The sequence below is a fragment of the Myotis davidii genome, unplaced genomic scaffold (genome assembly GCF_000327345.1).
Source record: "Myotis davidii unplaced genomic scaffold, ASM32734v1 scaffold2270, whole genome shotgun sequence".
Classification (NCBI taxonomy): Eukaryota; Metazoa; Chordata; class Mammalia; order Chiroptera; family Vespertilionidae; genus Myotis; species Myotis davidii.
In genome coordinates this window covers 124775-136388 of record NW_006281936.1, presented here as the reverse complement: position 1 = coordinate 136388, position 11614 = coordinate 124775, and the positions used below count along the sequence as shown (strand labels likewise).

The 11614-nt window shown below is 39.3% G+C and overlaps 1 protein-coding gene across 10 annotated transcripts in view; it reads right to left on the bottom strand.

Annotated features, from left to right (window-relative positions):
- Positions 1–638: 638 nt before the first annotated feature.
- The window catches only part of ZDHHC20 (zinc finger, DHHC-type containing 20), an 83901-nt gene continuing 72925 nt past the window's right edge, over positions 639–11614 (bottom strand). For 5 of the 10 annotated variants that reach the window (XM_015562143.1, XM_006752630.2, XM_006752633.2 and 2 more), the window contains 3 exons: positions 8326–8415; positions 6240–6355; positions 639–1362 (listed from right to left, as the gene is read on the bottom strand). In XM_015562143.1, coding sequence (XP_015417629.1) covers positions 1342–1362; positions 6240–6355; positions 8326–8415 — 227 coding nt within the window. In that variant the 3' untranslated portion in view covers positions 639–1341. Of the gene's footprint in view, positions 1363–6239; positions 6356–6920; positions 6966–8325; positions 8416–11614 lie in introns of those variants that run through there. The other 5 variants (XM_015562326.1, XM_015562216.1, XM_015562256.1 and 2 more) reach the window with 2 other exon arrangements.

Here is an 11614-nt window from a genome sequence, read left to right as displayed (position 1 = left end):
GCTGGCAATCTGGGATCCCTCCGGGGATGTCGGATGGCTGTTTTTGGGCCGAACCCAAAGTAGTGCACAAAGCGGCCGGGGAGGAGCCAGACCTGGGCCGGGGATCACGCTGCTCCCACTCATCCTGGCCCCACTGCACCTGCTGTGAGCCTGGCGTCTGATGCCTGTCAGTCAGCTGAGCGGCACTCCCACTGTGAGAGCACACTGACCACCAGGGGGCAGCTCCTGCATTGAATGTCTTCCCCCTGGTGGTCAGTGTGAGTCATAGCAACTGGTCACTTAGGGTTTTATATATATTGTATAGATGCAACATTTCTTGCCCCTTAGACTGGATTTCAAAAGGAAAAGAGGGTGTGTGTCTAGGTAGAAAGATGTTGCTGTTTAGTCAGATTTAGTATTTTGGATTTATGAGTGGAATCCATCTTTCAGAGACTGGAAGTTTTAAATGACTACTCAGGTTGCCTGACTGGTGTGGCTCAGGGGTTGAGAGTCAACCTATGAACCAGGAGGTCATGGTTTGATTCCTGGTCAGAGCCTAGGTTGTGGAGCCTGCCATTGGCCAATATTTCTGAGTGCCTTTGTGTTCTCCTGTATGTATACTAATAAATTTTTTTTAAAGTAATTATAAATCAGAGAGAAACAAAAGTATTTTTTATAATGCCAAGTTTCCTTTAAGCCTTGGGCACAACACTATACAACATTGTTGTAGTAATGCTTAGAACTAAACCTTCAATGAATTATACAAATGTGCTCCATGTTGTAAATCATTATATTTAGATATCTTAATCCTTCTGAGTGTTATTGTATAGCCAACAATAAAAAATCTTTATTAAAAATGTTGAAAAGTATAAAACAGTACTTATAAATGATCAAACACCCAATTTTTAGAAAGCAGTCATTTCCTTTTCCCTAGATAGTACAAGCAACAGTAATTTGGATATTATTATTCAGTTTCAGCCACCATGCTATCCTAGATGTTCTTTACTTAAGAGAATTTGTTAGCTTCTGTTTCTGGAGTGAAAATTCATATAGACACCAAGAAACAACTCCGATAATGTAACTCAGGTATCAAAAAAAAATACATATGCCATGTTAACATGTGATCCGACATATTATAGCATTTCATAACAATAAGTGTTATTTGCAAAGTAAAATCAAGTCACTTTTGCAGCTTTAAGTCAATTCTGGACTTAAGATTAAGGCATCTTCCTGCTCTGCAGTAGCGCTTCTGTGGATCCAGGGATCTGTACAAAGGCTTCCTTTTTTGAAAAAATATATCTTCTGTTTTACTTCAATTATTTGATCCCATTGATAATTTTCTTGCAAATAATACTGAAAATATCAGTCCATGTTTTTATAAACCTATAAAACCAGAAACAATTGAGTTATTGGTTAAAACTTGATTTTATATTTCTGAAAACAAGATTTATTAAATGGTTCTCTGGGCTAAGATATAAAGCTAATATAACAAGATAAGAAATAAATATTTTAATATTACTAAACTGTAGTAATAATGATTTTTGTAAGCAGTAAATAAGGGATATCACTGACTTTCTTCCTCTGAAGGATCAAGAAAGCATTTTAAAAGAGAAAGAATCTCAGGGTTCTCCCTTACTGTTAACTTGGACATAATCTGAAGAGTCATCTTATCCACACCTTTCTAAGGCTGCTGAAAGGATGTAGGGAAGACTCACAGCAACAGTTCTAGGAACTTTAGCTGGGGATTCTCAACCATCACAGGCAGCAGCCACTATTCTGCCTATATTAAGAAGAAATGAAGCCAGGACTGAGGCCCAACTGCTGTACCACAGTTCTCAGTGGCACTGACAGGTGCTCCTGCTGTTCATCTTCTGAGTCCAGCCTGCTCCACCTGACATAAGCCTGGCCAGAGTGCCCATGTTCTGATTCTGTCTGGGTCTCAGGCTCTAGGTTCTTGGTATGGAACTGAATGCTCAATGCTCACGACAAATGCCTGCAAGGAAGCAAAGGCTTCCTTAAGACTGCAGATGACAACCCTTTAAAAAAAAATGAGCTCATGACAACAGGAACTATGGTAATGAATGTGTGTTGTCTGAAGCTGCTAGGTTTGTGGGCATTCATTATAGGCAGTGGGTAACTAAGTTTGTTAAAAATTGAACACCTTCACAAGATGCTACTAAGCACGGAGCTCAGCTACTGAATGACTGCAGACAGCTGCATCCTTAACTTTAGCATCAGGAGAGACTTCACTACATCCCTGCAGTTCAACTTGAGGTTAGCAATTATCCTCACTGCTCAGGCTGCAGATCCACCAGGACGGTCTTCTGTGGCTCCTGTCTCTGGACACACAGTAAAGAATAGCTTATCCATGTACTTGCCTATAGAGTAAGCTGCTCTTTTACAAAATAAACAACATTTTTTCAGACTTTAGTGTTAGTCACTCTTCTCTGGATCGAATTTCTTCAATAGTAGGCAAGTCACATTTTTTGTCTATTGTCACTGTAACAAGGTTATTTATCCCTGTAAGCACATAATTATATTTGATCCGATAAAAAATGAATTCAGTTGCTGGCTAAACAGCAAAATTGATGATTAAAGTAAAAGCAACTCTTATATAAGCACTAAATAGGTATATGGTGCCAACCATTTGTCTTCTTGTAGAACCTAGAAGCAGTGCTAAGAGCTGAAAGTCTAGTTTTATGCTTTTTAAATTATTTATTTATTTTAAAATATGTTTTTATTGACTTCAGAAAGGAAGGGAGAGGGAGAGAAACATCAATGATCAGAGAGAATCATTGATCAGCTGCCCCCTACACGCCCTCTACTGGGGATCGAGCCTGCAACCCGGGCATGTGACCCTGACAGGAATCGAACCTGGGACCTTTCAGTCCGCAGGCCAACACTCTATCCACTGAGCCAAACCGGCTAGGGCCCACGGCTTCTTTATTTTGTTTTGTTTCCATTGTCATGAAATATCTTTTTTCATACTTTTACTTTTAGACTGTGTATGCCTTATGATCTGAAGTGAGTCTCTTGCAGACAGCATAAGTAAGGGTCTTATTTTATTATCCATTTCAGTTACTGAATATCTTTTGATTGGAGCATTTAACCCGTTGTATTTTTAAAATACATTTATTTATTGATTTTAGAGAGGAAGTGAGAGAAATAAGAAACATCAAAGATCAGAGAGAGAATCATTGATCTGCTGCCTCCTGCCCCCCCTCCCCCACCCCAACTCCCCACACCTTACCAGGTATTGAGCCTACAAACTGGGCATGTGCCTTGACTGAGAACTGAACCATGACCTTCTGGTTCATAGGTCAATGTTCAACCACTGAGCCACTTGGGCAGGTGGCATTTGCATTTTTTAAAAAATATATTTTTATTGATTTCAGAGAGGAAGAGAGAGGGAGAGATAGAAACATCAGTGATGAGAGAGAATCATTGATTGGCTACCTCCTCCAGGCATGTGCCCTTGACCAGAATTGAACCCAGGACCCTTGAGCCCACAGGCCAACACTCTAGCCAATGAACCAAACTGGCTAGGGCCCATTTGCATTTTAAAGTAATTGTCAACAGATATGTATTTACTGCCATTTTATTATTCATATTTTTGATGTTTGTTTTTTTTCCTCCTTCTTCTTAAAGAAGACCCTTTAATGTTTCTTGTAATACTGCTTTGGTGGTAATGAACTCCTTTAGATTGTTCTTGTCTGAGAAGTTCTTTATCTGTTCTATTCTAAATGACAGCTTTGCTGGGTTGAGTAATCTTGGTTGTAGGTCCTTGCTTTTCATCACTTTGAATATTTTGTGCCAGTCTCTTTTGGCCTGCAAAGTTTCTGTTGAGAAATCAGATGACAGGAATAAGGGAATTCCCTTGTAGATAACTAACAGCTTGTCTCTTGCTGCTTTTAGAATTCTTTGTCTTTAATCTTTGGCATTTTAATTATAATGCCTTTGTGTGGGCCTCTTTGGGTTTATCTTGTTTGGGACTCTCTGCGCGTCCTGGACTTGTATGTCTATTTCCTTCACCCGGTTAGGAAAGTTTTCCATCATTATTTTTTCAAACAAATTTTTAATTCCTTGCTTTCTCTCCTCCTTCTAGCACCACATGATGAACTGTTGGTATGCTTGAAGTTGTCCCAGAGGGTCCTTACACTATCTTCTTTTGGGGTTCTTCTTCCTTTTTGCAATTCTAAATGCATATTTTCTGCTTCCTTATCTTCCAAATTGCTGATTTGATCCTCTGCTTCATCTACTCTACTGTTGATTCCCTATAATCTTTTTCTTCACTTCAATTATTGTATTCTTCATTTCTTACTGGTTCTTTTTTTATAATTTCCATGTCCCTTTTCATGCTACTGAAGTTCTTGCTAAGTTCCTTGAGCACACTTATAATCATTGTTTTGAACTGTATCTGGTAGACTGCCTTCATTTCATTTAGTTCTTTTTCTGGAGGTTTGCCTTGTTCTTTCATTTGGGTCATGTTTCTTTGTCTCCTCATTTTGGCTGCTGCCCTGTGTTCCTTTCTATGTTTTTGGTAGAGCTGCTATATCTCTGGACTTGGTAGAGTGGCCTCATGTAGTAGGTGTCCTATAGGGCCCAGTGGAGCAGCCTCCCATCACTTGATCTGGGCACTCCAAGTGCACTCTGTGCACTGTCCTGTTGTAATTGAGTCTTGATTGTTTTTGGAAAATCACTGGTAGGGACTGACCCCCAGGCCGATCAGCTGCAAAGACCAGCTGAGAGGACAGGCTTTCACTACAGTGGAGAAGCTGCTGTGCAGGGGCCGATCCTATAGAGCAGGACTTGCTTTAGTGGGGCTTTGGTGCCTGTGACCCCTACCCCTTGAGTGTGTCACTTGTAGAGGTGGTTGGGTTGAAATCTGGGGTGGTCTGGTGCTGTCCACTGAGTGCACTAGTTCTGGGGCCTCCCAAGAGGTGCAAGGTCAGCCACCGCCTGTGCCCTGCCAAGGGCCACCCAGCATGAGCTACAGAACAATCTGTAGTTGACTGCTAGTTGTGCTTACTTGGAGGTGTCTAGAGGAGAGGCCAAATTGCAAACCAAGGCTAGCTGCCACTAGTATCAGGCCTGGGGCTACTTAACAAGGAGTACGAGGTAAACAGAGGCCAGATGCTGCTTGTTTGAGAGATTTTAGAAATGTCCAAAGCATAAGCCAGGATATGGAAAAGCCACTAGAAAGGGATTGGATGGGCCTGCAAATGGGAAGGTGGAGTTGGGGGGTCTCAGCAAATCACCAGGGTGAGGCCAACAGTGTTAGCCAGTGTTGATGGGATTCAGATATGGTGTCCACCTGGGGATTTTGAGGGGGGAGGGCTCAGAAAAGGAACAATGACCTCTGCTGGCACTTCTATCTGGAAGAAAGTTGCACCTCCAAAACTTACCCTGCAGTCAGACAATTCAGTCCCTCCCTGTACATCCCCATATGGCATCTTTTGAGTTGCTGCTCCAGCATTGGGGCTCAGAGAAAGTGAGTCTAAGTCCTTTAAGAGGAATACCTGGACACCAGGAACCCTCAGCCTCACTAAGCCACAATTCCCACTGGTTTTAACAGATAGAGAAGTTATGGGGACTGCTCCTCCTGGCACTGGAACTCTAGGCTGGGGGTTCTGATGTGGGACTGGGATCATCACTCCTTAGGGGGGACCTCTGCAGCTGAGATATCTCTTCCAACTTTTAACCGCCATCCCTGAGTATGGGACCAGCCCATTCCACAACCCCACCTTTCCTACCAGTCTTGATGTGGCTTCTTCTAATATATCCCTAGTTGTAGGACTTCTGTTCAGCTAGATTTCAGGCACTCTGAATGATGGTTGTTTTGTATTTTAATTGTAATTTTGATGTGGTTGTGAGAGATTCTGAGTACCACATTTACCTATGCTGCCATCTTGACCAAAACTCACCTTGTTTAAGATTTATTCAGAATTATGCCAAATGAACTTTCGATGCCTGAGTTAAAGAAATACATGTCTGGGTAACAAAAACAAACAACAACCTATCTGTGAACAGAACAAGACACAGCAGCAGCCACTACACTTCCTCACTGAACCCCCTTCTCCATAAAATCTACCAATAAACACTAACACCCCGTGTGTGTGTGTGTGTGTGTGTGTGTGTGTGTGTGATATTTTATTTAAAAGTTTCACATATTTTAGTATTTTATGATTTTTATACAGTAATTCAACCTGGTGAATTTATTTTAACCAGATGAAGTGATGTTTTCAGATGACAAGTATTACCTGATCTGACAGTACCTTCTTCAGATCCATTCTCTGTCCATTGAGATTCACTGTCCAGCAATCGGTTTTTTGATTCACTAAGTGGTTTGATAGGAAAGGGTTGATTTGAGCCAATACTGAAAAGAAGAGCAAACAAGTTAGTAAATAGTTTAATGCTTAATTAAGAACACTAAATTAGCCTGGCTAGTGTGACTGAGTGGCTGCGCATCGACCAATGAACCAGGAGGTCACAGTTCAATTCCTGGTTAGAGCATGTGCCCAAGTTGAGGACTCAGTCTCCGGTGGGGGGCGAGGGGGCATACAAGAGGCAGCTGATCAATGATTCTTTCTCATCATTGACATTTCTTTCTCTCTCTCCCTCTTCCTTCCTCTCTGAAATCAATAAAAATTAAAAAAATAATTAATAAGCAGAAAATTAGTATTCCTTCTCCTAAACATGAGGCCAAATCATAAGATCTCAGCACTCTGAAAAAAACAACTCAATCTTCAAAAGAAAAATATGCCCACACCCTCATTAAATGATTCTCTAGATCCAAGAATCTGTACTCCAACTGCCAATGAAAACAATTAGGCAAAAGAAAAAAGCTTCAGAGGCCAGCCTGAAACATTTTTAACATATGTTAATCAAGAGCCATAAGGTAGCATTAGGATAGGTCTGTGTGGCCAGTACAAAAAAATTACCTGTCATCTTTCAAGTTTTCTGCTTTCTATCTTTGCAGTTTAGATCTAAAGGGAAAAAATGATTAAGTGATTTAGTGTAGACTTATTTTTCTAGCTAACAGATTAGGAAGAGAGGGAACGGAGAATGAAAGAAGAAGGAAAAGGGAACTAATATGTTGTATACCTATTATGGGCCAGATACCTGTGCTAGGTGCTGTATATACATTATTTCAACCTTTGCAAAAACTGGAGGTAGGTATATAGCTGGAAACTGAGGCTCTGACAGTTTAAGTAATTTGTTGACCCATAATAAATGTTGGAGGTCTAAGGTCTTAGCTAAGGCCTACATGCTTTTGATATTATATGCAAACTTGTAATTAACAATCTCTTCTCCCCACAATTAATTTCTGTAGTAAGTTCCAACTATTTCGCTTTGACAGAGTATCCCTCTCTCTCTTTTTAAAATTGATTTTGGAAAGAGAAGGAGAAATATCGATTTGTTTCACTTATTTACGCATTCATTGGTTGCTTCTTGTATGTGCCCAGACCAGAGATCAAACCCACAACCTTGGCTACCATGATGATGCTCTAAACTGAGCTACCTGGTAAAGACCAGAAGTATCTTTATCTTCTCTGAAATTTCATTTTCAAATGAATTACTTTGAATGTATGGATCAATTTGCTTGCCATACAAATACTGAGAAAATATCCTCTAAATGAATGAATGAAATTTTATATTTTTTGAATTCTCAATCTCATTTTCACACTACAGTTAAAATCTGTTTATAAAAATAAAATGGTGAATAGAGAAATGACTAATTTCTTTGTAGAAAAAAACTTACATACACCAATTTAATCAAATCTCAAAAGAATGTATTAGTTTCTAGGAAAATGCAGCACATTTAGGGGCAGCCTTGCTTCCTAGTTTGCCCAGACATTTCCAGTTTTATGTGATTATTCTGGTTCAACTACTAAGAGCAAGCATTCCCTTTCTTACTTTGAAAAGTATTCTGGTTTGGATTAACCCTAAGTTAAAAATTAGCCCTGGTCAGTGTGGCTCAGTTGGTTGTGGTATCATCCCGTACATCGAATGGTCATGGGTTTGATTCCCAGTCAGGGCCCATACTCAGGTTTTGGGTTCGATTCCCTGTTGGGGTGTGCACAGCAGGCAACCAATCGATGTTTCTCTTTCACACAGTTTTTCTCTCTCTCTCACTTTCCTTTCTTCTCTCTCTAAAATCAATAATAAGTTCAGGATTAAAAAAATATTTAAAAATATATTAAAAATTATTTAGATGTTCTCTTTTGCTATGTATGCTGGCTTACTAAATTACTACTGTATTTATAAGACATGTTTGTATCACACACACACACATATATTTTGTTTTACAATGAATACTGAAAAACATAATGACAAGAAGCACACCTTCTGGCATATTCATTTTGGTTTGTAACAGAAGCTTGTTCTGGATCCATTCCCACAAGGCGAGTTGGAAAACTGCAACCATCACCCAAACTGCATAATAAAAAATATCAGTAATATTTTAAATCATATTAAGTTAAATCAACGTTGTCAAGTTTAACTCCCATTTTTCAGAGACCTGGTATAAGGAAATAACTTTTCATTTCAAACAAAATTTCCTAGTATTTCTAATTAAGAGGGTGATTAACCTCCACTGAAAAAAAAATCCACCTTTTTCTTTTATAATTTACATAGATTTAAAAAGAGAATCTTCCATAATATTGTATGCCAACTATACTTTATTTACTGAATGCCTATGATATTCCAGGTACTATTTTAAGTGCTAAGGATCTGGCAGTTAATGAGAAGGAAATCTCTGCCCTCAAAACATTACAATCTAAAAAATGCAGATATGCTTACTTTCACATTTTAAAAACATCAAAATTGTGTATAACAAGAACTTTCACTTCCATCCAAGATGAATTAACTACAAAATCTGATTTTTCAGTCTTAAACAACCAGAAAACTGAATAGTATATACAATACTGTTTTCAAAACATCATAGAACTGTGCCTTGTGAAAGAAGAGAACTGACCGAGTGAGTTCCAGCCTTTGCCAGGCCAGGAGGGGACACAGAGCAAGGTAGTCTCACTGATCTGAGGTGACAGAGATAGAAATTTCTAAAGTTAAGGCAGCTTAAATCTATCAGATAGAGCTGAAGAAGAGGAAGAAATGCTGAAGCACAAGAAACTGTATTGATGATAACTCCCTACCAAAAGAAAAAGAAAAAAACTGTCTGCCTTCTTTAAAGGGAGACAAAATTTAAACACTCAGAATTCAAAATGTCACTCATCCAATAAAAAATTATTGGATGAAAAGTAGCGTGAAAAGTAGCAAGTAAATATAAACAGAAGAAAAAAAGTCAATAAAAAAGAAGTTGAAACAAAGACTTTAAACTACAGGAAAAGTGAGAAATGAAAATGTAAGATATAAAAAGAACCAAATTGAACTTGTAGAGCTGAAAAATATCTGAAATGAAAAATTCACTGGATTAGGTAACAGTTGAGTAAACATTATAGAAGATCATGAACGTACAAACATAGCAATAGGAACTATTCAATCTAAAGCAAAGAAAAAAGATGGGGGAGGGAAAAAGAGGGGCAGGAGAGCAATGGCCTGTGAGTCACAAACAATTTAACATAGGTATATTTATCAAGTACCAGTATCTGAAAACGTAGTGGGGGGAGGGCATGGGAAGAGGTAGAGCAGACAGCAAAAACAACTGAAGACATATGATGAAAATTATTCAAATATGATGAATACTATAAAGTCAGATTTAAAAAGCCTAATGAATTCTAGAGAGAATAAACACAAAGAAAACCATCCCACCAAACATTATCATCAAACTGCCTAAAACCAGTGATAAAGATAAAATCTTCAAAGTAGCCAGAGGGAAATTTATAAACACTGCAATAAAGGTAAGAGTGGGGCTCATTTTTTTGTTCCTAAGCCAGAAGATAATAGAACATTAAAAAAATTTTTGAGATACAGAGAGAGAGAGAGAAACATTGATCTGTTGTTTCACTTATTTATGTATTCATTGGTTGATTCTTTTTCTTCTTTTTTAAAAAAAAATATATTTCTTTATTGATTTCAGAGAGAAAGGGAGTAGAGAGAGATAGAAACATCAATGATGAGAGAGAATCATTGATCGGCTGCCTCCTGCACGCCCCGCACTGAGGATCGAGCCCACAACCCAGGCTTGTGCCCCTGGCCGGAATCGAACCTGAGACCCTTCCGGTCCGCAGGCTGACGCTTTATCCACTGAGCCAAGCCAGCCAGGGCTCTTCTTCTTTTTTTTGGTTAATCCTCTACCTGAGAAATTTTTTCCATTCCTTTTTTTGGGGCGGAGTGGAAGGGAGGGGGAGAGACACCAAGAGAGAAACATCTATGTGAGAGAGATATCAATTGTTTGCCTCCCACACATGCCCAACCAGGGCCAGGAATCAACCCTACAACCAACGTGTGTGTCCTTGACCGGAATCAAACCCAGGACTCTCTAGTCCAGCCGTGGGCAAACTACAGCCCACGGGCAAATCCGGCCCCGTTTGAAATGAATAAAACTATTGAAAAAAAAGACCGTATCCTTTTATGTAATGATGTTTACTTTGAATTCATATTAGTTCACACAAACACTCCATCCATGCTTTTGTTCCGGCCCTCTGGTCCAGTTTAAGAACCCATTGTGGCCCTCGAGTCAAAAAGTTTGCCCACCCCTGCTCTAGTCCATGGCCAATGTTCTATCCACTGAGCCAAACTGGTTAGGGCCATCGGTTGACTCTTGTATGTGCCCTGACTGGGGATCAAACCCACAAAATTGGTTTATCGGGACAATGCTCTAACCAACTGAACCAAGCAGGGCCATGGAGCCATATTTTTAAAGAAAAGAGAAAAACAAAACAAAACACCTTAATAGTGAAATATCTGTTTAGAAAAAATAACCTTAAAAAAAAAACTCTGTTTCAACTACAGTGGAAAAACCTTGCAATACAGAAGACAAAATATAACGTACACAGAAGAAGTTGGCTCTTGAAAATATAGCAATAGGATTTACTCGATGACACACAGAAAAAAGACTACACAAAAAAAATGTACAGTGCATCAATCAATAAGCTGTGGTTAGAACTTCTTCGAGTGGATAAATGTAATTGGAGTCCCTGCTGTAATGAGGAGAGGGGGATGTCAGAAGAAATAGTTGAAGAAAAATAGTTGAAATATTTCCAAATCTAATAAAAGTTATAAAATCATATAACTGGGAAGTTCATTCAATCCTAAGCCCAAGAACACAAAGAAAATTATACCAGGGGACAACAAAACCCAATTTCATGAAACTATTTACAAATAGAAAATCTTAAAAGCAGCTGGAGAAAAAAAAGACACATTACATATTCATTAAAAAAAAGAATAGGGGGAGAAACCAAGATGGCGGCATAGGTAAACACTGGAAATTGCTGTCTCGCTCAACCACTTCAAAAATACAACTAAAAGACAAAACGGACATCATCCAGAACCACAGGAAGGCTGGCTGAGTGGAAATTCTACTAGAAGGAAAGAGAAAAACACACTGAGACTCAGAGGAGATGCGGAAGTGCAGAGGTACGGAGGCGCACGCGGCAAGGGCTGGCAACTGAGGACACGGCTGTCTTTTTGAATCGGGAGGGAGTCACAAGCCCCCGACTGCTCTGAACTCAAG